Source organism: Portunus trituberculatus, chromosome 23 (assembly GCF_017591435.1).
Source record: "Portunus trituberculatus isolate SZX2019 chromosome 23, ASM1759143v1, whole genome shotgun sequence".
NCBI classification, from domain to species: Eukaryota; Metazoa; Arthropoda; class Malacostraca; order Decapoda; family Portunidae; genus Portunus; species Portunus trituberculatus.
The window spans coordinates 14,571,667-14,598,543 of NC_059277.1; the positions used below are offsets into that span (position 1 = coordinate 14,571,667).

The following is a 26,877-nucleotide window of genomic DNA, read 5'->3' on the forward strand; positions in this document are numbered from 1 at the left end:
CTTCAGAGAATTATAAAGGAAATTTGTAGAGGATCCTGACTCTTGTTTTCATTATTCAAAGATTATTTGGGGTCAGGAACAGAGAGGATTCATAAAGAAGGTAGAGTCACCATAAATAAAGGAGTTAAGGAGAGTATGATTACTGTAAGAATAGTATGTGTTTGCTCTGCAATGGCTAGTGAACGAGAGCTTAGCTTAAATGGTGGTGTATTGACAGGACCTGTGTTAGTAACAGACTTAACTGAGATCTTTTTAAGATTTTGTTTGCTTAAATATGCCTGGATTAATGACATGAAAAGGCTTATTAAATGGTAAAGTTAAATGTAGATCAGGATAATCAAAGATTTTTGTGGCCTAAGGATCCCTTATATCCTAATGGTGAGTTTGTTATTAGTATGTTCAAAGTAGTTTTGTTTGGATTAACTTGTTCTCATTTTCTACAATTTGATTTTTTTTATTTATTTAATTTTTTTTTTTTTTGTCCTGGCCTATAGTGCCTGTAGGCATACTTGAAGAGCATATATGGGAAGCGCTGTTAGTTTCCACCCATTAGTGGCGCAGGCAATTTTATTTATAGTGGTATCCATATTAGGGCCCATATCACCACCCAAGCACATCTTTGGTGTAACCACTTAGAAAACCTGGGTATCATGGTGACATGTAGGTAACTTTAAACCACTTGACAAATGGCAAAGTATCAAGGTGATACGTGGTGGGATTTGAACCTACGCTTGACGTCTGCCTGATCCCATGCTCATCACCTTATCCACTATGCCCCCACCTTGATGCAACTATCAAGAGATATCTCGGGAATATTCACAATCAACTACTTATAAAAGACTAATAAAGAAATAAAAAAAATGCAGAGGGGTTTGTATATTTATAATTTGCAAGGGATTGGTAACAAGGAGCAAGAAATAAAAAGAACTGTGATTTAACTATCAAAACCATCTCTGAAGCTTACCTACACCTAAGAGAGTGAATCTTTACAAAATGAACTTGAGCAAAGAGTAAAGACAGCCACAGTGAATCAAGCGAGAGTAAAGATGCTCGAAGTTTACTGGTCTACCTCTCAAGATCAGTTATCATTGCAAAGTCCCCAGTAATGCGGTGATGACCAAAAAGGAATGTATTAAATGTACGTATTGGCTAGCATCTTTGATCTACTATGTGTTGTTTTACCTGTCACATTCAGAGCATGACTATTCATACAGCAGTTATGGAAAACTACATGTGACTGGGATGACAAGATTCCTGAGAATATGGAAAAGCTGCTGCCTCCAATGATCTGTGGCTGCTTCTTGTGACCCCCTTTTAGCTTGTGTGTTGCTTTTACCGAAATATTTGTGTTTCCGCCCCTCTGTTGCCTGCTATATTGGATATCTTATCTTTGTATTTATGTACAATCATGACTGTGGCACTGAGTGATAATTCAGAGATGCTGAACTGTTCTCTCTCAGTCGTCACTCCTCAGTCTAGAGCTAACCCACACTGAGTGGATAGTTTTTCTGTGTTTTCACCTCGTGTCCTACACTATGATTTCCAAGCGTGGCGTGGTAAGGCTTGTAAAAATAGAAAAGTTTTGTGAACATAATGTATATATGAGACAGCAACACCCCTTCAGGTGGTGGTTTTACCGGCAACCTGGTCACAATCTCATTACCATGGCAACAATGTATCCCCATGTGTTCGTGGATATCATTTCTTGGCCAGAAGTTGCTCCACTCAGTGTTAGGTTTCTTGGATCCTGGCCCAGTGTGGTTCCCACCAGAAGCACCATGGATGCATGTGATGTCATCAAGTCATTAACCCGTCAAATCAAATAAATCATGTTATGTAATTGTAGCTCTGTAAATATCAAGTTACGTTAAGTTAAAATCGCATTATTCAAACTCACTATGATCGAGAGTTGACTGTATAAAGGTATGGGTTGTTAATTAAAATAATGCACTATTGGGGAAAATTGTTCCTGTTGAGATCGTGGTGCATGTTGCGTGTCTTTTGTTTAGGCCTATAAAGGTAGGCGGACCAGTGAGACTCACCAGTACTAGAGCTCATCACCTATAACAGCAGCAACCATGTGACACTGCTACTATTCACACTACTTACACCAGAACCCATCTAAGACAGCTAAGGGTTAGGCAAGGCTCTGACTATTTACTTTGCTTCACCTGGCTCACAGCAGCAGCCACTAGCCACTGTAAGTGGTTTAATCAGTAGCACCCTCCTTTTCTTTTTTTACTGTTTGTCTTCACTTGCATGGTATCGAGTCCCACACAAAGTGGGACAATACCATATTGCACCCAACACACCACACCAGGGCATACTTGGTCCTACAATCTGCCCTGCTCTGTTAACCCCTTCCTGGCACAGGATCTATATATAGGTGTTTTGAACGTTGTAGCATGTTCCATAATAATATAGCTAATGTCAATTTGGAATGTCCATTTGCTGGAGAAACTATATATAGATGTATGGATGAAAATTGTCAGTCTATTTATATATATTATTATTATTATTTTTTTTTTTGGTAGTACACTCCTGGGAAGGGGTTAAAAATCAGTGGATCACTAGTTGGTGTCATAGTTTGTCCACAAAAATCTTGTGTGGTAATTACAAATTGTTTAAGTTTGTTTGTGGTATGAAGGCATACCTTGTTGAACTACCAAATAGCAGCCATATCCTGATTACCAGATTCAGAACTAGTAATAATATATTACCAGTAAATGTTGGTAGATGGATATCAGTAAACAGAAGTTTTGTAATAAATGAACAATTTTGTAATAAATGTAATATTATTGTTATAGGGGACGAATTTCATGTCTCTTCAATGCACTAATGAGGACACTGTAAGGTGGAGGGATGGATATATATATACACACAGATGCTACATGGCTAGGCCAACAGTTAGCAAATATGGTGACTTAATGCAGAGTACAAGTGTAAATATTCTAAAGAATTTGTCATTGTTTATTAGGTCGATTATGAGTATCTTTAGGTAGGTGGATAATTGTAGCTGGTTTTTGGCCCCTAGTATTGTATTTGCATGTTTTTGCCAGGTATCTTTTGGTCGTGAAATTATTTCATAGTTTTTTTTTTTTTGAGCTGTGCTCCATACTTAATGAAGTCTGAGCATATTAAAGAATTCTATTATGTTCTGTTCTATTCTTCCTGTTGAGAATGAGAGAGGGTTCCTTTCAAGTTTACCCATGACTAGTATGGCCACTTGTAGTAAATAACATGTCTACTATTGCTGTTGACCCATTGACATCCTGCTATCCTTTACTCATCCTGCAAGTCACATACAGTGTATCTTAAGGGTACCCTAATGCACGATGTAAGGGTGACTGCACCACAGAGGGAGGGATTGATTACTGGGCTGTGGGTTGCCACATAGCTTTTCTATATCCATTCGCAATTCTATGTGAACAATAGTGGTGTCATTGCTGTCATGGCACCACTGCCTGTTAATCAATGTTGGGTCAATTTCCTACACTAAATCAGCATTTTTGGGTGCTTTCAATGACATTGTTAAGGAGAATTTGTCCAAAACATCTAGAAACTATTTATCAAAAAAATAACTGATTGGTATTAGCTTAGTTTATATTTCTATAAAATTTACATTATTTGTCAAAATAATCATTGAAATTGTAATCTTCAGAAGGTTCCTTTAGCCCTGAGAAATTCTCCAGTGCTGTTGTGAGCTCATCTGTACGCTTCTTGTTGCGGTTGTTCTCCTTCCGTGCTTTCTTCTGCATTTTCTTTTGGAACTTTTTCAGAGATATCTTTGATGGATCAAACTCTTGCAGCTCTGTCTCCCAGCGTTCCTTCTTATCAGTTGTGGCATCTTCCATTTTGCTGTCAGGCCTACTGTCCATGTTGACACAGACCTCCTTTGACAACTGTAACAAAAAAGGCACCAATTGCAGGAAAGAACAACAACCCCTTAATATCCTGACCGATGAGTCAGTGAATGCTGATGTAGAAAAGTGTGTCACTTTCATGAGCAGAAAGCAGAGTGCCTTCTTGATGGTCCCAGTTGCCTCCACACTGGGCCAGAGGTCACTCGCAGTACCCATAACTATGGCTGGGAACAACAATCTCCAATTCCAGCCCTCTGAGAAACTCAGCCACAGGATGATCTAAACCTCCTTCCCACTGCTCTCTTTGTGCTAATAATGACTGACCATGCAATCACCTATAACTGGAGTCACACACACACACACACACACACATATATATATATATATATATATATATATATATATATATATATATATATATATATATATATATATATATATATTACTACATTACTTGTAACCAATGTCTTATCTTCCCAATCATACAGAACTGCTCCAAACATTTCCCAGAGTGAAGGGTATTTGAAGTGTCCTGCTGCCATGCCAACAACATGCATCTCTTGTCACCTGGTCCACTACAACAGCATGCTCAGTTAAGTCCCTCACCCTTGTGTCACTATCTGCATCAACTTGACATGGATTCGCTTTCATTGTACTGATAAACAGCCCAAGAAACATTAAGTATAAACTTACTATCTGTTCTTCCTGCTCCTCCTCTTCCTCTTCCTCATCACTGTCTTCATCCATCTCTGAACTGTCATAATTTTCCCTTCTTTCTTTGTCTCTCACTTCTGTAACAGGCCCCAGTGACTCCACCACCATGGTCTGTGAGGGTCTGTGTGTCGGTAGAGCCTTGACCATGGACCGCTCCTCTGATGCCAGGCTATCAAGGTCAAACTCTTGACTCAGTTCTGAGACTAATGCTGAGGCAACTTCAGCCTGGGTAGCAACAGGAGGCTCTGTGTAGTACTTGATGAGACCCCTGCAAGAATAACACTATTATCAGGTAAAAAACACAAGGGCTTAGATTCTGTATGATCCTAGCACTCCACATTTCACATTTTAAAGATATTAAATTGCACGTGTAAAAAATATCTGCTTCTATATCTTAATCACATAAAATTAAATTCAGTCACACTAAATTTTGTACTCAGAATTTCTGCTTACATGTTCCAATCATACAAGACTTTACGAGCAGCAGTGTCTCTGTTTGGAATGCCTTTCTTCTTCAGTTTCCCAAGTCGCTTGGCAAGCACAGCCAGGAACTGTTCAGTAGTCTTGAAAGATGGCAGCTGATAGTAGATCATGAGCTGAAATGGTATATAATATATCATCAGGATATATTTACTGCTTCATCTGAAAATTAACTTTAGTTGATCAACTAGTTAAAAAATAAAATGTGCAAATTCTTAAAATTTGTGTTAATACTGTTTTCAGTCATAATCTGAATCTGATATATTTTTCACAGGGAGAGGAAGCAAGAAAAGACCGAGATGTGACGAAGCAAAAATATAACAAAACTAAGAAAACTATTATCAAAGAATAGACATCACAGGAGAAAAACATGATAAGATGGGGAGAGGAAGAAAGAAAGGCCGAGATGAGGCAGTCCTTCCCTCTGCTGGTTTAGTAAGGTCAGGCAGGTCACTTCCTGACTCACATGATCTTTCTATTCAGTTGTTTACTGGCACCTCATCATGTTGGTGGTGAACAGCCAAGTAGCGACATTCAGTGAGTGATGGTTCAGGTAAGAGGCCAAGGGGATAGTCTCTGTCAGCAATCCCAGATAAGGACTTAACATTGCCTGAAGAAGTGGGACTACAACTGCCAATGCCATACAGAACAGCAGCAGCAGTAGTACGAGCACACAAGCAAAAGGGTAGTCCGTAACCTCCAACCTGATTATATAATAGAGGGCAACACCAGTGTGACTGTGCCCCACTCGAGCTGTCTATCAGGAGCGATGAGAGGCAAGAACAGCAGCAGGACAATGATTAGGAGATGGGACAAGAATGGACCATTGTTGGGAGCAACCAAGCTCACCACTGGCAAACCCCTTTTAAGGCCCAAGTTCAAGCTGGGCAGCACAGGGAACCACAGCAGTGACTACCTGGCCATCGTTGCCCTAGAGAAAGAAGGGGGAGCATATAGACTGAGGATGGAGATGCAGCCCAACCTCCAAGATAAGTACATCCTCAAGCCAAAGGATGAGGACTTAACAGTACTGCTATGCCACGTTGCCAGTGGCAGGAATGGGGTGTTCCTCCTGAACCCCAGCAACAGGAGACAGAGGGTGATGCTGGAATGCTACCCACTCGCCCACAGGTGGCATACTGTGTTTGTAGGGTTCCCTCTCTTCAAACAGGACCTTAACTACTGGGACAAATACTCCCTGCTCCCCTATCACAGAAAGCCTGTGTGAACACTGTCAAGTATGGTGTGTAAGGCCTGTCCCACCCCAACAGTGGAGTGCATCACCTGCCTTAAGGTAAAGGAGCCAACTACCACAAAGTGCCCTAACTGCAGGAAAAGCCACCTGTGGAGAACCCTTAGTGCCCCTACAAGGCTCTACAGGCTATCCAGCTATGATGGCCAGCCCCACCAACAACAAAGACAGCACTACCCTTGCCCCAGCCTCACCTCAAGTCAGATCACTATGGGCCCACCTACAAGTCCCCACAGACTCCAACTCCCCAGCTCACACCCCCCTTGCCAAAGCCAGAAGAGGGGGTCCAGGTGGCCCATCCCAGGTGTCCCCTCTAGCCCCACATTACCAGTCCAAGATTAGGAAGGGGGATTGCACCAGAGTATCTAGCAACCTGGGAAACCACATCATCTCAACCAACACACATGCCCAGCTGGGCAGAACACCAACACACATGATGTCCCCGCAGCCACAGCCTCAGCACTGATGACAGCAAGATGAGTCGTGGTCCTGAGTGGCCCCTCCATGACATGCCTGTCACTCTCCGTGTAGAGACATGGCAGTGGTCAACTACGTCATTGCATGGATGATGTAGCTGATAGTGAAGCTGCTTGCCAAACCCTGACGATACTCCTGATGGACTGGAGGATCTTAACATGCTCCGGTCAAGAGACAGCCACTGCCAGCCTCCACTCAACCTGAGGGATCCAACACCTGCATTACCTCTCTACTCGGCCAACCACCACAACCACCAAGATGGAACGCTGATTTATTGAGGACGTGCCAGCTACAGGGACCAGCCTGTGGGATTCAGAGTCCTGCAATTGAACGTGGAGCTCCTGCATCCTAAGAAGTACCAGGAGCTACAGGCAGTATTTGAGGAGGATCTTGATATGGTTTTCTTACAGGAGACATTAACATCTTCAGACTTTGAGTGGCAGGTAGTGAGCATTACACTCCACACTCATCACCACAGGGGGCACCCACAGCTGAATGGCACTAGTGAGGAGTACCATCCCTCACTGCAGTTGCTACCACAGTGCACTGCAGGGACAGCATGGAGGTCCTGGTATTTAAACTGCAGGTGGTAGGCCTCCCACTCCTAGCGTATAACATATACAAGAGGCATGAGAACTTTTCACCTTTGCCTCCCATCCACACCAACTTCCTTATGGTTGGTAACCTCAGTGCCCACCACCCTGTGCTGCAGTCACCATCCCCAGCCAATGCAACAGACCATCACCTTTCCATGCTGCTCGAGGACATCCCTCACATCTGACTCCTCAACACATGCAAGGCCACCCACAACCAGAGGAAGGCTTGACCTTGCTCTGGTGTTGAGCACTCTCCCCTTACCAGCAGAGGCAGCTCAAGGTGTTACAAGACACTGCCATGAGGCCAAGTGTCATGCAGTGCGAGGCCAGCCTAGTGCACCTAACCACAAGAGTTCAGCAGATCATAACCTGCTGTGTTGCCAGGGTGATGTTACGTGACACAGGGGGCACAGCACAGAAGATATTATGGCTGGCACTGATGCCCTCAGTAATGACGTGGCTACTGGAGATCACCCTGCTGACAGGCAGACCTCCCTGCCCCCAAATTTCACCTTCTGCCCCTGTGGGAGTTCTCCACAGCAGTCTTCTCTATCATGCAGCTAAGGCACACTGCACCACCATGGAGCTGGGGCAGCACACACTCGTGGCCATGACTCAGGTTGCCAAGCCTGACAATGCTGTCTACTTCAAACACAGTTTGGCTGACCAGGATAGAGGCAGGAGGAGACTGGCCATCACCAGCAGGACTGAGTATGTTGCAAGGACTCCTACCCACTGCTCCATCCTACAGATCAAGTTGGTGGCCATCCAGCAGTCTGGAGCACGGCAACCATTGCCAGGATGCCACAGGTGGTGCTACACACTCACTCCAGGTCCAGCAGCCACATTCTGGGTAGCCTCCAAAGTATCACCAAACAGGGGCAGCAGTTAAAGCTCAACTGGATACCCAACCGTGTGGGAGTAGTGAACATTGAGGCACATGATGCTGCCGTCAGAAGAGCCACGATGGATTTCTGGGTGACTCGGCACAGGCCTCAGAGCCTGTGGTAGGTGAAGGCAGGAGGAGCAAGGCACACTGCAACCCAGCACCCCCACCAGTCACACTGACTACAGGAGGGAATCAGGAAGCAGGTGGCATGGTACACTGCCACCACTGTTTATCAGCCACTCAGTCTCCCCAACACCACCAGCCCAAGGAGACATCTAGGAGCTTAATGACAGCTTCCATGGTCAGGAGTTTGCCACTGCAGGAGATATAACTGTCACCCACTGCTGCACTACCTCCTGTCCTTCCCGGCAACAGTTATCCTCAGGTCACTGTGGCCACCACCCAGCCTGGAGGTTGTGGCCTCCTCACCAATGGTGAAGCCAGGGAGGGCTAGGGCTGCCTTCCTTGTCTGCCACATGCCCACAGATGTGATATGGTGGGTGCTAAGGGTGGCACCTTCACATACCTGCCCGCCACACTGTAGCAACACAGGATGGCAAGCAGCTCATCTCATCACACCATCGGCAGGCTGGTGTCCATCTTGAGTATATTTGTACATAATGTATATACAGTAATACCCCACTTAACAAATATTCGTCTAACGAATTTCCGATTTAACGTACTATATAAAGTTAGACCAAAAAGTCCGCATAATATACAAACAACCACATCCGTTTTAGCGAATTTGCCGGGTGAGGGACCGAATGCAGCAGCTTCGCTGTGATTGGCTGGCTTTCCGCCTCTGTCTCTAGCGCTCCTGGAGCCGGATCCAAGAAGCGTGTTGTTGTGTCTATGTTGGTACAGACAACCTCCATAGCAACCTCCTGCTCACATACCAACCTTCATAAAATAGCATTCACAAAGATTCATTGCTGTTGGCGGGTGGAGGTTGGTAGCCCACCTAAAAATGCTCATTGGCTGCCAGGAGCTGGATCCAAGAAACTTTAACAATATCAGAGCAACCTCCTGCCACAAAATGGCATCCAAGAACGCTTGGAGGGACGGTAATGAGGTTGCTTTGAGGTTGCTGTGAACACCACCTCTCGAGGTGTTACTGTCTTATATATGCATTTATGTTCACAAAATAATATTTCTATTAGCTTTTTACAAACCTTGCCTCCAAGAAAGGATTGTTTTGTAATGCATAAAGTGATATCTTACATGGAATACCAAAAAATAAAGCAGAGATGAGATCGGCCACAGACGAAGTGGAGACTTGTGGCGACTCGGCCGCTTCTTCTTCTTCTTATGACCCTTTTAGCAACTTGCGTGTTGCTTTCACCACGATATTAAATTTATGTTTCCACTCCTCTATTGCCTGCTATAATGGATATCATATCTTAGTATTCATATATGCTCATATAACCTCAACTCCGTGGCACCGAGTGATAGTGAATTACTAATGAAATACCGTGGTATTCACTATCACTCAGTGCCACGGAGTCTAGGTTATCCTCATGGCATGAATACTAAGATATGATATCCATTATAGCAGGCAAAAGAGGAGTGGAAACAAATTTAATATCGTTGTGAAAGCAACATGCAAGCTAAAAGGGAAGAAGAAGCAGCTGAGTCTCCACCTCGTCTGTGACCGATCTCATCTCTGCTTTATTTTTTGGTATTCCATGCAAGATTCCACTTATATGCATTATAAACACAATCCTTTCTTGGGGGCAAGATTTGTAAAAAGCTAATAGAAATGTTGTTTTGTGAACATAAATGCATATATAAAACAGTAACAGTGTTCCCAGCAACCTGATAACAACCTCGTCACCATCCTTCCAAGTGTTCATGGATGCCATTTCGTGGCAGGAGGTTGCTCTGACGTTGTTAAAGAATCTTGGATCCAGCTCCTGGTGCTGGTATCGGCTGCCTCTGTCCCACTCTCTCCTGCTCCGCTTAACATGTTACCTGCGTTAGTGCAATATGCTAGACTCTGCCTCACCGCGGCGAACTTTGATCCGCTCCTGCACAAATTACTGTGGAGCTATAAGTGAGAGAATTTGTACGTAGCTCCTTTAACTTCCAATGACTCATATAACATCATAAAAGTAGTGGTACACCGGTGGCCCAATACACTGCAAAACGTATAATTTTTTTTTTAACCCATGTGGTATGTGTGGGCCCAGGCTAGAACACATCCCCCCCCCCTATTTCCATTATTTCCTACGGGAAAATTATGTCCGCATAATGAATTTTCACTCTACGAACAGTTTTGACACCCCCTATCCTGTTCGTTAAGTGGAGTATTGCTGTCTTATATTGTACTTATATTCAATAAACAAAAGAAAAAAGAAAACAAGCAAGTAACAGGAAAAAGAATATGTACAGAAGTAATTTGCTCATAAGCGTAAAAGAATATACAGGCAACCCCTGATTAACAAACGTTCACACAACGAAATTTCACTACAACGAACGTTTCCTTTTACTACCATCTGCTCATATAACGAACACCAAACTTGCTTTAACAAAGTTTTATCCATCCGAACTTGTGACTCTGCAAAGGATTAAAAGGAAAGCCTTGTGGAAATGTGGTAAGTAAATTTTGTATGCAGTAAAATGATGCACCTTTTATTTACATTCCACAGGTTGCAGGCTAGCGTCTTTCCTGGTCCACTCTCCCTCCCTTCATAAATTTAAGATCATCAAAGTTACTTACATACATACATTAGTGTACATTATAATGACTGTCTTAAACAAAATGTTTAACTTCATAATTTTTACTTTCATTAAACCTTTTACTGTACTATATGATGCACTCTTTTGCTTTGTTTACTCAATGAAAGTTCAAGTCAGGGGTCAAACTTGTTATAATTGGTTCGCTTAATGAAAATTCATGCAACGAATGTTTTTTTTACGGAATGTAACCCGTTCGTTAAGCGGAGTTGCCTGCATATGCTTCCAAGTTGAATGTGTTTTCCTATGCTGCCTACAGGGTATTTTTCTTGTCATCTTTGATTTACTAGAGTTTAACTTTCCACCTGGGTAAATTTATGTTATCTTTAACCATCTCCTTTCTGCCCAGACAAACAAGCAAGCCTCAGGTGGCTCATAGGGCTGTGGGGCATAACATTAGTGTTGTACAGTCTAACCTAGCCACATCACATCTGCCCAACATGTTGCTTGCTTAGGCTGTAGCCAAGTAAGCTCCAGGTAATTCACTCCACCAGTTCTTTCCAGCAAGGTACCCCTTTACCAGGTAGATGTGGACAATGAAGGCATGCATACTCAACAGTACTGATTAGTGCACTGCCTGGAGCGTGCGTATCCTCCAGCCTGAGCAAGTAATACTGGGCGGGAATGAAGGTGTCAGTCTGAACCGAATAGAGCTAATGAATGCTCTGGCAGATCTTGGTGGCACAGCCCTATAAAGAGGGAACCTTGCTGGGAAAAAGGAGATGGCAACATAAAGAAAATCACAAGTACACGGCACAAAAAAATAAAGTGTGGAAAGTCAAGCACTTGGCAAGTAACACCAAGCAAAATATTAAGGAACAAAAATATGTTCTAATAATACAGTAAAGCAAAAACTGAACTCAAGGAACACATACTTGAGCAAAGCTGACCACATCAACAACTTAATATTTCCCAAAAGCTGCTACTGTTGTTGAGAGACAATTAAGCAACTGCTATTTCAATTACTCTATAGCCTTAGAGTCATGACAAACACTGTACATCAACATACCTTTCACCACTGCCCAAAATTATCCATTTAATACACTTTGAAATTACAAAAATAAGAAATGCATAAAGTCCATCCACGAAATTACAATAATAAGAAATTCATAAAGTCCATATACATCATTAACTCTTACCGTCCCATACATGTATATGTACGTTTGTGGACAAAATGCTTATTTACGTATATTTGTGGCGCACGTTTTCCCGCCTCATTTCATATTGAAAAAGGCGTGTTACTGTTGCCATTTCACTAGCCATCAATTATCTTCAAATTGTGAGTGAAGGAGACATGGTACATCTCACAGCCTGGCAGTCATGGAAGGAGGCAGGCACATGTGTTGTTTTGGTACTCTCACAGAAGAGGAATGAACTGAGATATTGTTTCCTAGAGATGTAAATTGAGAAAAATGTGTGTAAAACAAGTCCATTTGAGTTTGATAAAGTAATGGAAACCTATCTAAATTACAAAACTGTGAAAAGTGAAGAAAAATGAACATAATATATCAAAATTAAACCGTATTGTCACATTTCTGTGGTGCGACTTTGTAGGGGATTATTGTTGTCAACATCTCGACTTTCACATTGCTTCTCTAGCTGTAAGTGTTGAAATACTTTTTTCTTGCTGTCTTCTACTATTTATTTTCAACTTAGATTTTCATATTTCAAAACTAATTATGTTTAGAGAGAGAGAGAGAGAGAGAGAGAGAGAGAGAGAGAGAGAGAGAGAGAGAGAGAGAGAGAGAGAGAGAGAGAGAGAGAGAGAGAGAGAGAGAGAGAGAGAGAGAGAGAGAAAACCTCGCAAATGCGGGCGTGGAGGGGGGAATAAACAGAATTAATGTGGGATTGTAAGGGTTAATAGTGGATTAGATTTTGGACATAGTGATGGATAGATTGCTGAGGTGTGCCTTTCACTCCTATGAGTGACTATAGTGAATGGGTGTGTATGCCTGTGTCTTGCTTACTGAAGATATGAAGGAAAAGAGAAAGTGAGCACCTGTTTCTTGTCAGCCCGTTGCAGGATGGCGTCAACAGGTGTGATGGGGTCCTCCAAGTTCTCTATCTTGACGGCATTTCTAAGAGCTGCTGCAGCATCAGACGAGTCTCCTCCAGGAAGCACAATGCCCGGGCAATCCAACAACTTGATCTTGGAGTCAAGATGAACCTCCTGCATGGACCTGCAATTGTGAAAATCAATCTACAGAAATTTACATTTGAGGAGAACCAACTGTACATTCTTCATCAAGTCAAGTGTATTACAATAAATTACAACACCGCTTGTGACACCAAACACCAGCCTCAACTACTACCAGCACCTGAAACCAGCCTGGACATAGTAATAGAGAATTCAAATCAGGCGAGGCTACTATTTCTGACTATATAAGCTCCACAGGTGATATACTTTACTTTTGACATTCTGATTCTGTCCACACCAGGGATATAGTAAATTTAAGTCCCACATGAAAATCTTGCATGCCCTGAGTAACATCCATCTATGCATATAGTCTTACTTAGTGAACCCTGGAGTGGCACCGACCCCACAGGACTTGCTGCGCTTCAGACTGTTTATGAGGCTGCTCTTTCCCACATTAGGGAGCCCCACAACCCCCACTGTGATGGCTGTCTTGATGTCCTTGTTGCGACAGTAGTTCTTCAGCAACTGCAGCAACACATCTGCTCCCAGGCAACGTGACGACTGCAGCAGATCCGTGGAGGACTTGATAATTCTGAGGAAAAAAACTATCATTATTGATCATCCTCGGTAAAGAGCTAAAAGAATATAAGAGATGTAAGTACATAATAAAAACAAACTATGAAGGAAAGAGATGGCCTCAAAGACTGAACATTCTATTTGTCTATGTGTATATTGCTATTGTCTCCTCTCTTCATTCTTTGCTCTTTGCTCCTGAGTTAGAAGGTTTAGTTTATCTGGTCTCTTTTCATGTCTTTTCATATGCCTGGGATCATCTTTGTTGCCACTATTTGTATCCTCTCCAGCTTAGAGATAAATAGGATTCTTTCAGCTTGGTAACCAATATTACGTGTATTCTAATTTTCGGTGAATTGTCACAATTGTGGCACCCTCTGCTGAAGTAAGGTAAGTGACTCTAACAAGAAATTGAGAAAACGGCGTTTTAAAGTTCCCACTAACCCACCACCCCACACGCCAAGCCTCACTCCTGCACAAAGGTTGGAGTAAGGTGAGCAACACTAGGTGCACCTGGCCTGTTACGAACTGTCAAATGCTGTTTTCTCATCAGCTACTTATCATTTTGGCAGCCATTCATTGGCTGGCAATGTAATGACACATCTCTCTGATGGAAACTGATTGGCCACACATCACCTCTAAGGAACTAGTCTCTCTACCATGTGGAAAGTGGTCATACAAAAAAATAAACATCAATAAAATAAATAAATGTTAATAGAATCTATTGTCAACATTATGGCCATTTTGAAAATAGATCTGAGAGAGGTATGATACCTATACTACTTGTTACAGTACCATTTTGCCTATTTGATGCAAGTGCTAACTCAATTTTGACTGACAAGTCACTAACTTCATTTCAGTAGGGGGCACCATAATTCCTTTATCCAGGAATAAAAATGCTGTTCTTATATTCCTTAGTAATGTGTGTGTGTGTGTATATTCACCTAGTTGTAATTTTACAGGGCCTGGTTATCATACTCGTGTGGCCCCGTCTCCATATCTACACACATCCAACTTTCCTTTAAAACTATGCACACTCCTCTCTGACACCACCTCCTCACTCAAACTATTCCACACCTCCACACATCTCTGTGGGAAACTATATTTCTTCACATCCTTCAAGCATAATCACTTGCCTATCTTTTTACTATGTGATCTCATAGTTCGATTTAAATTTTCTTCTCTCGACATCATTTGCTCATTATCCACTTCATCCAAACCGTTCAACAGTTTATAAACCTGTATTAAATCTCCTCTTTCTCTTCTTTGTTCCAAGGTAAGCAAATTCATTTCTTTTAATCTCTCCTCATAGGTCATTTGTCAGTTCCGGAACCATCTTTGTTGCCATTCTCTGCAATCTCTCCAACTTCCAACCTCCAACTATATTTCCCGCAGAGATGTATTGAGATGTGAAACAGTTTAAATGAAGAAGTAGTGTCTGCAACGAATGTGCATACTTTTAAAGTAAGATTGGATAAGTGTAGATATGGAGACGGGGCCACACGAGCATAAAGCCCAGGGCCTGTAAAACTACAACTAGGTAAATACACCAGTATATTTGGATTTAAAAAAAGCTTTTGACAAGGTACCTCACATGAGACTGCTGTGTGTGTGTGTGTGTTCAGCCTTACTTAGCGGTGGTCTGTGCGAGGTGAGAGTTTTGTATCTGAGTACTGGACTTGAAGGCGATGGCTGGGTGTTCACGACGTAGGTGCTTCAGCCAGGCCTCTAAGTTGGCTCGGGGCACCAGGTCAGCCTTGTTCAGCACCAGCACCAGCTTCTTTCCCGGCTGGCTCTGGATGGCGGCCTCCAGCTGCTGTACCCTAGAGCCGGCAGGGTCACGGGCATCCAGCACCTCCAAAACAACATCTGCAGCCTCCACCACCTGGGGGCAATAATGGGTTGTAAACAATCTCTCTCTCTCTCTCTCTCACAGTGGATATGTATACCAGGGCTCAGTAAGAAAATTCTATTCACATACAGCCCATTGAATGATAATGCTGAAAGAAGTCATCCAAATCTCACCTCAAATAAGGAACACTATCTTTTCCCAACTTTGCATCTGGTTTCTAAGTCAATCTACTTTTATAACGTACAAGTCCTCTATATTTGCACAGGATTTTAAGTGAAATCACAAAAAGTCATTACAGCAAATCACCCACCCTCATCTTGCAGTCCCATGTCCTATAACCATAGTTGTATGTGATAGCAGAAATAATGATTGGGATTAACCAACAAATTGATAACAAACTTATTGGCAATAATTGATAATCGGTGATAAATATATTGCCCAATAGCCAATAACTGATTGATAGAAAATTTCATTATAATATTACACAACAATATTCATACTTTATTTACAAAATAAACAAAACCAAATCTTTGTCTTTATCTTAGAAGACTTCAAAGTCATTATCTATCTTGTCTCTTAATTAACCCCTTCCTGGTGGGGGATCCATATATAAACGTTTCGAAAACGGGACTTTTTGTCAGATAGTCTATACATAGACGCTTGTTCCCATTTTACTGCATCGAGTTGTAGCGTGGTATATATATATATATATATATATATATATATATATATATATATATATATATATATATATATATATATATATATATATATATATATATAGACGATTTCTTACAAGTAACAAAATTCATAAAATAAATCATTATTTGGCATCTCAAATACCCAAACACTGGTCAACACTGCCTCTCAAGGCCGGTCACCACTTGTGCTTTGTTGATGGTGGATGTGCTACGCACATAAGCTAATACAGGCAACCCCCGCTTAACGATTGTTCACACAACGAAATTTCGCTACAACAAATGTTTCCTTTTACTACCATCTGCACGTATAACGAACACCAAACTCGCTTTAACGAAATTTTATCCAAGTAATTTTTTCCAATTTTGAAAGCCCTGCTGTATCACGCAAGCTGACAAGCTTTTGAATACACCAGTGTCTCATGGATAAAACGCACCACTACCCTTCCCACTCTTAGTTCAAAACAATAACACCCCACTCTTAGTTCAAAACAATAACAGAGTCCAGCAGCAGCTCGTTTTCCTTCTCTCAACATGTCACCAAAACGCCCTGCAATGTCGCCTAGCATTGCTAAGAAGACCAGAAAGTCTCTTACTCTCTAAGTGAAGCTGGATATTATTCACAGACACAAGAAGCGAGAAAACTAATAGCATTGCTCGCCACCATCTTGACTCCATCTACTATCTCTACTATTTTCAAGTCAGCAGACTCTATTTGGGAGGCTGGCGAGACCGCATCTTCCTGGCAAGCTAAAAGAACCACCCAAACTCGTGAATCTGCAATGAATAAAATGGAAAGCCTTGTGGAAATGTGGTACATAAGTTTTGTACACAGTACAATGATGCGCCATTTGTTTACATTCCACAGGTTGCTGGCTAGCGTTTTTCCCGCTCCACTCTCCCTCCCTTCATTAATTTAAGATCATCAACATTATAAAGTTACTACATACATACATTAATGTACATTATAATGACTTAGTCTTAAATTAAACTGCTTAAATGTTTAACTTCATAATTTTTACTTTCATTAAACCTTTTACTGTACTATGATGCACTCTTGCTTTGTTTACTCTCAATGGAAGTTCAAGTCAGGGGTCAAACTTATTATAACAGGTTCACTTAACGAAAATTCACACAACGAACAATTTTTTAGGAACGTAACCCGTTCGTTAAGTGGGGGTTGCTTGTACTGGAAATTTTTGCATTTTTTACACATTTTTTGAATTATTAGCCTATCATGTCAAAGAGAAAGAACTGTACCATACGCCAGCAACATTGCCTAAAAACAAATAAGTACAAAACAAGTACATATGTGAAAAATATGAAGAAAGTGGAAGTAAATTACAGTATCCGCAAAAAGTATATAGCGCTCTCCATTGAAATCGATGCTAAAAAGCGCTCTGAACTTGTGTTTTCCGCCGCTGTCAGGCATCTGGTTATTATAATTTCACATCTGGTAAACTCAGTGCACTCAGTTTGCGTTTTTCTGCCTCAGTGCTCATCGAGCTCTTATGGAGGGTGTTTGTGTTACATTTTGCTCCTGCCTTCTACCCCCTATTTTCGTTGTTATGCTTTGTGGCGCTGCAGTTTTAGGAGAAATTCATCCTGATGGCTCCTACTAACCTTAGTGGGGAGGAAAAGCCTCGTATTTTGGCCTGGAAGACTGAAAATGTGTCGATGAAAGAAATTTTAAATGTCGTACCACCTCGAAAACCTGTCCCTGGAAGTCCTAGAAAGACCTCTAAGTGTACTGACAACATCCTACGACATGAAACATTCAATAATCCAGAGATTACAGCAGGTGAACTCAAAAGAAGCCATCCGACTTTGCTGCAAGGAGTGTCAGAACGAATCATACAACATAGGTTGCAGAAGGAGCTTGGCCTGCCCACGTACAAGCCTGCTGCCAAACCACTCCTCACACCATCAATGGTGAAGAAAAGACTTGCGTTTACACGCAAATACAAAGACTGGACTGCTGAACAGTGGAGGAAGGTACTTTCCAGTGACGAAAGTACCTTCAAATGTGTAAGACCACGGCCAAGGAGGATTAGACGTCCCAAGAATTCCAATTGTTGCTCTCCTCAGAACACCTACAAAACAGTGAAGCATCCTGACAGTGTGATGGTGTGGGGTTCATTTAGTGGTACAGGGGTTCGTGCAGGGTTGTTTTTCCTTCCGAAAAATATGACAATGAGAGCTGACAACTATATCAAAGTGCTAGATGACCATATGTTGCCTTTTTATGAAATTAATGGATGTGAGAAATTTTTGCAGGATAATGCACCATGTCACAAGGCAAAAAAAGTGATGAAATGGTTGTCTGATCATAATGTTGAGCTTATTGAGTGGCCAGGTAACTCTCCTGACTTAAATCCAATTGAGAATTGTTGGAATTATATGAAAAATCGGCTCTCAATCTGCAACACATCATCTGTATCGTGGCTCTCCCACAAGATCTTGAAAATGTGGACCACAGAAATGGAGCTGGATTACTTCAGAAACCTATCTGATTCAATGCCAAAATGTCTACAAATGGTCATTAAAGCTAAAGGACAGATGACCAAGTACTACAACATTAGTATTTTTTATTTTCATAACATTCTCATTATGTTTGTATTTTTTTTCCTTTGAGGGGGAGGGACGCTCTATACTTTTTGCGGATACTGTACATCCATGTCACAAGTTCTGGATGTGAGTAACTCCAAACATTCATATAAACATATTGACATACATTATCACCAATCAAACACAAACAACACTTACAAAGAGATTCAACTGTCTGTTCAATTTTGCGGCAGAGTCTATATATAGATGTCACTTGTTCAGTATTGTGGCAGAGTCTATATATACATGTCAATCTGGAGTACCCAATTGCTGGGAAACTATATATAAATGTATGGATGAAAGTCGCATGAGTCTATATACAGACAATTTTTTTTATTTAGTAGTTCACTCATCTGCCCTGCTGCCGGGAAGGGGTTAATGAAAAGTAAAGTTAAGTAAAATAGCTACATTTGAATTTGAAAGTTTAGAACGTCAATATGCTCATGCTCCAAAAACAAAAATTACTGATTATTGCTAGTTTGGAGCTAAATTATTAGCAATACTGGTATATTAATAATATGGGAAAAATAACTATTGGTTAACCAATAACCCAATATTATTGTCAAGATAATCTTAGCGTTATCCCTATTACACCAGTCACTATTATCTTCCTTCAACACACTCATGAACCTCTCAAACCTCCAGGCTTCAGTGCACCCAATCAACACATGATCACTTATCTATTCTACCTATATTCAAGCTGACTAATCCATACACATGGCAGCCCAGGCAATGCACCAACCACTTTAACACATCCTTCATACTATTACCTCCACTTACCCTTGCTGACCTCATGGAAAAGAAGTCTCATGACCACCCTAGTACATCCCAGAAGCTTAGGCACAGCACAGCAGGCCACATACTTCCACAATAAGGCCAGACTGCATACACTAGTTATACCCTTGTTCCTTCATGTTGATTGTTCCTTACCATGCATCGAAAACTTTTAATATTACTAGTTTACCTTTTTAGGCATAGCACAACTAGTCACACATGGACTGACTTCATACACTATTTTACCCCGATCCTTCATGATGAGACTGTTCCTTATCTTGCACCTACTGAGACTAACTTTAATGTTACTGATTTACCTCTAAGCATAACACAGCTTGCCACATACTTTTCCAGCAAGGCCAGACAGTATACAGTAGTGTACATCTATCCCTTCCTTCCCTTCACCTAATAAGACTAATTTAAGTATCAATACTACTTTACCTTCTTGAACTCCCTGTAATATGCCTTGGCTGATCTGTCACTGAGTAAGTCATCCCCTGTTGCTGCTGCCTGCTTGGCCTCAAATTTGGCTCCTCGTTCTTCAGCGGTACTCAGCAGTTCATTGATGTTCCTGGAAAAAAAATAGACTGTTGTATTCGGTGTGTAGTAGTTTCTTCATGACAGGGGCTGACAGGACTAGGAGTATGAATGATGTGAGGTTGCCAGGTTGCCAGATAGCTGATTATTATGTATATGTTCTTATTTCTTCCCTTACAGATTCTGATTGTTTTTTTGAGTCTCCCACTAACTGCAATCCTACAAGATCTCTTCCCTGATGTTCACTGTTCTCATGTCTTCCTCCACACACTGCAACTAAGTCCCATTTTCCCCATTTGACTGATTCTAACTGTGTACTTCCCCTTCTGATACCTTCTCTCTCTCTCTCTCTATTGATGTCCTTATACTGTCTCAATCCACACCTCAGCACCTTTTCTCCACACTTTCTCATCAAGATTATTTAGTTGGCTTGGGAAATTTCAGAACTAAGATTGCATGGCATTGCATGGGTGTTACACAAAACTTAAATTCAGGTTCTGCACAAAGTACAACATTTCTAACACTTAGCACATATGCTGATATGCAATCCACCTTTTCAATTCTACCACATTGTTTTTCACAAGCTTTTAGAATGAAGATTCCTGTAAAGCAGACTGAAATAATATGCAATATCCATCAAAAACATTTGTTCTTTTATCTTGCACACAACTTTCTCTCCAGGAAATCCTTCACTGCCTCTTTCATTTCTCCTAAGTCTGATCTTTAGAACACTAACTCCTGTAGGGAAAGACAAAAACAAACAGAAAAGAGAAGCAATATCTACAAAACATTCATTCCTTACCCCATGTCTCTCTTCTTAGCCAGCGCTTGGTCTCTCTGCTCCTTGCGGCGTTGCTTGGCTTCTTCGCGCCGCTGCTCCTGTGCCTGCTTGGCCGCCTCTGCCTCCTGGATCACCTTGTCATAGAATGGCAAGGTCTTTGGCACACCGGGATCTTTAGTATTCTCTGCAAAGTATTACTCATAACAATACCTGCCCCTGTATTTTCACTCAAGTCCTGCACAGATCTGATTTCTATTGCTGTGTTGCATTACAAATGGCACTCAATTACAAACATGACACTCACTTCTGAATTTTTCTGGATGCTTTTTCTTCTCTTTCTTTAATTTCTTGTGGTGTTCCTTGACTTTCTTCTGGATCTTGTACTTCAGCTTCAAGGTCATTCGCTTTGTCTTCTTTTCTGGAAAAGTAATAAGATTGTCAGTTGATTGTAAACTCAAACCAAAGGAGGCACTAAGTGGTTGTTCATGCTGTCATGCATCCAATGGGCATGCATAGCGGGCTTTCTTAGCAGATGCATTATTACTTTTCCTATAATGGGTCTGATGTGACCATACTTGCAGAATTCTAAACAAAAATAGATCCTAATACACAAGTCCCACTGCTTTGATCACACAACAGTAACATTAGTCAAATCTAAAGTAATCTTACTGAACCAATACACTTACACTGTATGGTCTTATTGTTTACAGTGGTGAAAGTTCACAATTGGAATGGCCAGTAGTTGGGTTAGATTACACAAGCCATCACAAACACAAGTATCAGAAAAATAAGAATACAACTTATTTTGCCTGGATTGGTTAAACACCTATGAAGTTTAAATTAGGTACTCTCTTGTTCCTATGGCACAATGGTGAGCTTGCTTGGCTCCCCAAAGAGACATCAGGTTTGGTTCCACATCATAAAGGGACAAATGGGTCTCCTTACACCCAAGCCTGTATTACCCAACAGTCCTAAAGTACTGGCTGTCAGGTGTTCTGCATCCTAGAGAAATCTGTGCCTCTTCCATATCAAAGTGTCAGTTTAACAATCTCCTAACTAATGACAAAAAACTAATCAGACACTTTCAGCTTACAGACTAACACCCTTCACTGCAGCAAAACAGGCAGGAATTGGGAGGAGGAAAAATTATGCTGATTCATTTTCAAATTGTACATTTATTTATATTTGTGGTTAATTTTTCCTAAGCATAATATTTTAGCACAACACAATACACATCATATTTTCTAAAGGTTAAAGGTTTAGTGAGCACTCTGCGTTATGATGCCACCAATAACCGAACAGAACAAAAGTCAAGGTGTCTCTCATCCCTGAGCACACAAAGCCTGAACATCACATCTATGAACTTCCCTTTTAATAATTTACATTACATACTGCATATGTGCCACGGAGCTGGCATAACTGTTGCCTGCCCTTGGTAACCACATTGGTCTGTGCATGAGTCTCACAGTGTATATCAACACTTTCTAAACTGAATTGTAATCCTTATGGAAAAAAAAAATTAAAGATGATTAGTAATACAATTGTGATTCAGTATAGCTATACCTCTTATTTTTTACTTATTTTCTTCTAGACCTTCACAAAACTTATACAATACATATACGATAGTATGAAGTGAAAGAAAAATGTCATCAACCCTCTTGATGTTACAGATGACTCGGGATTTCTTGTAAGCCAGATTTTTGTATCTACCCTCAAGTGGGACCCGTGAGAAATTAGACATTTCACACCAAGATTAAAAATAAATCACTATTGTCAAAAATAAATTATTACCATGCTTTACAATTATCGGTGGTCATGGTCGAGAGCAGACGTGTTCAAGGAGGTTAATAATACCTGAATCATTTTAGGTATACTCATGATTCTTGACTGTGTGGAGATATAATGTGATGACTATGAGTGGGTCTAGAAGTGGAGCATATAAATTAGTCAAAAGAACTGGAAGTTAGGATTCAGGACAAAAAATGGATGATGAAACAGGAGGGAAAGTCAACTGGCTGATCGGCAGAGTGCATAAACAAACATAAGACACTTGCCCAGTCAGAAAGGTACAAGTGATGATAATGATAAAGCCCTGGAATGTGATTTATGCGACATGTGATATCATAGTATGTGTAAAGATATTGATGGAGTAGTATGTAAGTTACTGGGATGTAAAGCCAAGACTGCTATTCACTGGTACTACTCCAAGTGTAATGTGGTGGTAAGCAAGATTGTAAAGCAAATTACTGATATATCTAAGAGAGAAGATACTGCTAGTGTGAAGAAACACATGGATGCTCTTGAAGACAAGTCCAGCGAGGTATTTAATAACGTTAAGTAAGATTTGATAACCTTGAATAGTAACCTGTACGTAAAAATGAAAAGTGAAATAAGCACAGAGTTCAGTGAAATCAAGGACATTGTTAAGGAAGTAATTTCTTCTAAGATGGTGAAAGAAAAATAATGAAAGGGCAGACTGAGGTAAAGGAGAAAGTATGTACAAAAGTGAAGGAAAATTTAGCAAATCATATAGATTTATATGTGAGGAAGGGGACTCATGTGATAGAGATAGTTTTGATCAGAAGTTCCTGGAAAAGGTAACAAGAGAAGTGCAAGATAGAATGGATAGAAAGAACAATTTAATTCTTCATGGTGTTCCCAAGGAAGTCATCAAAGGCCTGCATGAATTTGGCAGAAAAAGCCAAGGAGATCCAACATGATCAACTTGTGTTTTATAGATGTGTAAGGAAATGTACAGTAAAACCTCGCTTGATGAACGTCTCTAAGGACGAACAATTCGGGAGACGACCAAAAATTTGTCAATATATCGACCCAGGGGACGAATGCGGTTAAACGGCTCGCCGGCAGTGTGATAGCCAACCCAGCTATCACACAACAAAACAAAACATAAGCACAATAGAAAATAGAAACAGGAACATACGAAAAATATTACACAACATAATCTCCGTGCCACCACAATTTTCTCCTGTTTTTCCTGGGCATGGTGATGTTACCGGCACACTCTACTGTAGCTTCCTCGGCATTATCCTCTCTGCTATAACGGGGCCCCACATAGCAGCACTGACATGTGACGCTACACAGCTGTTGTGTAGCTCTGGCACGCTGCGCACATCCAAAGTCCTCTCTCATGACTGTCTCCTCAGATCTTGTCTGTCTTCCTCCCCATCCTCCTCTCCTCCATTCCATCATGCCATCAACGTCCAGTCTCTCAAGTAAATAACCTTTTCTTTTTTATTCATTTTATTATAATTTTGATAGCATTTAGGTAAGTAAAACAATTTAGGCTTTTTATAATTATTTCGTTCATGTTTTTCTCGCCCCTCCAACTGCTTACTCTGTATAAGGGCCTTATCCGTCCCTGTATGGAGTACTCTTCGCATGTTTGGGGGGGGTTCCAGTCACACAGCTTTGCTTGATAGGGTGGAATCGAAAGCTCTTTGTCTTATCAACTCCCCTCCTCTGACTAACTGTCTTCAGTCTCTTTCTCACCGCCGAAATGTTGCATCCCTTTCTATATTTTATCGCTATTTTCATGGTAACTGTTCTACTGATCTTGCTAACTGCATGCCTCCCCTCCTCCTGTGGCCACGCTGCACAAGGCTTTCTTCTTCCTCTCATCCCTATTCTGTCAAACTCTCTAATGCAAGAGTTAACCAGTATGCTCAATCATTCATCCTTTTCACTGGTAAACTCTGGAACTCCCTCTTTGCATCTGTATTTCCGAATTTCTACAACTTGTCTTCTTTTAAGAGGGAGGTATCGAGGCATTTGCTCCCCTAATTCTGGCTGACGGTTTTGGCACTTTTTGAACTCTTTGGAGAGCCAGCGCTCAAGTGGGCCTTTTTCTAACTTTCTTTTTTTTGCCCTTGGCTGGCCCTCTTCCCTACGTAAAAAAAAAAAAAAAAGAAAAAAAAAATATATATATATATATATATATATATAATGGTCTATTTTGAATGGCTTTTATGGACAAAAGTATGATTTTATTTTGGTCTGGAACAGATTAATGGTATTTCAATACATTTTTATGGGATAAATTGATTCAAGGGACGAACAAATCGGGTGACGAAAAGGATTTAGGAACGAATTATGGTCGTGAGCTGAGGTTTTACTGTATATCACATGTTATGCTAGTGACACTGAAAAAAAAAAGAAGGAATGCAATTGCCTAACCCCTTACTCTCATATTTACATTATCATTGCAGCTACCAGGGGAATGAAAAGAGACAAATATTACAATTGTTTATAAAAAGGGAATAAAAGTGATCCAAGGAATTATAGGCCCGTAAGTTTAACATGTGTCATCTGCAGGTGAATGGAATCCCTGATCAGAAAGTTTTAGAACAATTACAAAGTTATAATCTTTAATCTAATATGTAATAGACAATATAGGTTTGTGAATGGCCATTCAACAATACTTCAGTTAATCATAGTTCTGGATAAATGAGCAACAATACTAGATGAAGGAAATGTGTGAAGGATTATTTATGCAACATAGTGGAGTAGTCACACAAGGACATGACAAAAAGATGTATAAGCAGAAGCCAAGACTGGACACAAAGAAATATGCATTCTGCAATAGAGTAGTAAACAGTTGTAACAGCCTCTCAGATGCTGTGGTTAACACAAGAACTTAAGTTGAAAAAAAAAAAAAAATGGATATGGTGTGGAAGTGTCAAAGACAACAATGGGACAATATAGCCATAATTGAAAACTCCTGCCTTGATCACAAAGACCACTGACATTAGAACTTAGTTTTAGTGTCTTAAAGCTTGAGTCACAGGCCTTCTGGCTTCTTCCAGAAAATTTTTCAATGAAATTCTATGAAATATTCTGACTTAATTCAACCTCTAACCTAAACCTAATATAACCTAAGCTTCACTACTGTACTTTACATAATCTAACATAAACCTAATCTAACCAACATAACCTGTGAAGCAATTTGATCTTATTGAGGAGGGTACAGCTTAGCAGCATGAAGCTTAGGTTAGGTCAGGTTAGATTATGTAAAGCATGGTAGTGATGTACTTTAAAACATGGCATGAAATGTTTTTTTGTCACAGGTCCCACTTGGGGGTATATATAAAAACCTGGCTTAGGAATAACCTGAGTCAACTGCATCATCAAACGGATTAGTGACATTTCCCCCCACACTTAGTACCATCGTATGATATGCATACTATATATGTGTTCTGTAAAGGTATGGAAGGAAATAAAAAAAAATAAGGAGGCCTAGCTATACTGAACCATTACCAAATAAAATAACAGCATACACACACACACCCGCGCGTAGGCAAGGAACACCTGGACGTCCTCACTCACATACCTATTTTGGCCCGTGGTCGTCCTAGTTATGGCCTTCAGCGAGATCTCACTTCTTTTCCTTGCTTTTCTCCTCCATATCTCAAAGTGAATATGTACAGACGTGCGTTGATCAATGTATTGAGAACTGCCTCAAACATAACACTGGAATCCCCCACCCACTATAGTCCTTTTCTGCCCCGAGGCAACCCTTGTTATACCCTTTCCTTCATTCCTTACCTCCCTGCCTTTATGCCTTCAAATAAATACGTGCAAGGGTGAAATATATCCCAGTATTAACCAAATACAATCTCAATCACGTCACTTAACAATCTAAGCTATCTAATATTCTGATCCTGACGAGGCAACAACCATACAAAACACACTACTCCCGCTACCACAATTCATTACACCACTTACTTTTGAGAACCATTGTGCCTTGATGTGAAAACTGACGGACGACGAGCCTTAGATAGCAGAATAGATCGGCGCTAAACTAATGAGAAGCTTAAATATTGAGTCCCCGAAAAGCTGGCGAGCCACGTGCCTCGCCTCGCCGACACCAAAACACATGTGATAACTTCGGCTC

General features: G+C 40.9%; 1 protein-coding gene across 2 annotated transcripts; it reads right to left on the reverse strand.

The window, feature by feature from the left end:
* Positions 1-3,585: 3,585 nt before the first annotated feature.
* On the reverse strand, positions 3,586-26,877 carry LOC123507935 (guanine nucleotide-binding protein-like 3 homolog). Of its 2 annotated transcripts, none has more exons than XM_045261290.1 (10): positions 26,709-26,877; positions 21,271-21,384; positions 20,988-21,150; positions 20,090-20,219; positions 15,349-15,602; positions 13,521-13,736; positions 13,007-13,187; positions 5,031-5,173; positions 4,557-4,845; positions 3,586-3,902 (listed from the first exon to the last, which is right to left on the reverse strand). In XM_045261290.1, exons 1-10 carry the CDS (start codon positions 26,719-26,721, stop codon positions 3,624-3,626), a joined length of 1,782 nt encoding a protein of 593 aa, XP_045117225.1. In that variant the 5' UTR covers positions 26,722-26,877; the 3' UTR covers positions 3,586-3,623. The 2 variants fall into 2 exon arrangements, with proteins under 2 accessions (XP_045117225.1, XP_045117226.1); XM_045261291.1 differs by having other exon boundaries at positions 26,705-26,859.

Bases quoted from the DNA above. Each gene is read 5' to 3' on its own strand.
- LOC123507935 (XM_045261290.1), bottom strand. The intron at 5,174-13,006 runs GTGCTCACTTTC...ATACCATTTCAG, and splicing joins AACGGGCTGACAAGAAACAG to CTCATGATCTACTATCAGCT. The intron at 3,903-4,556 runs GTAAGTTTATAC...TTTTTGTTACAG, and splicing joins AGGAGCAGGAAGAACAGATA to TTGTCAAAGGAGGTCTGTGT.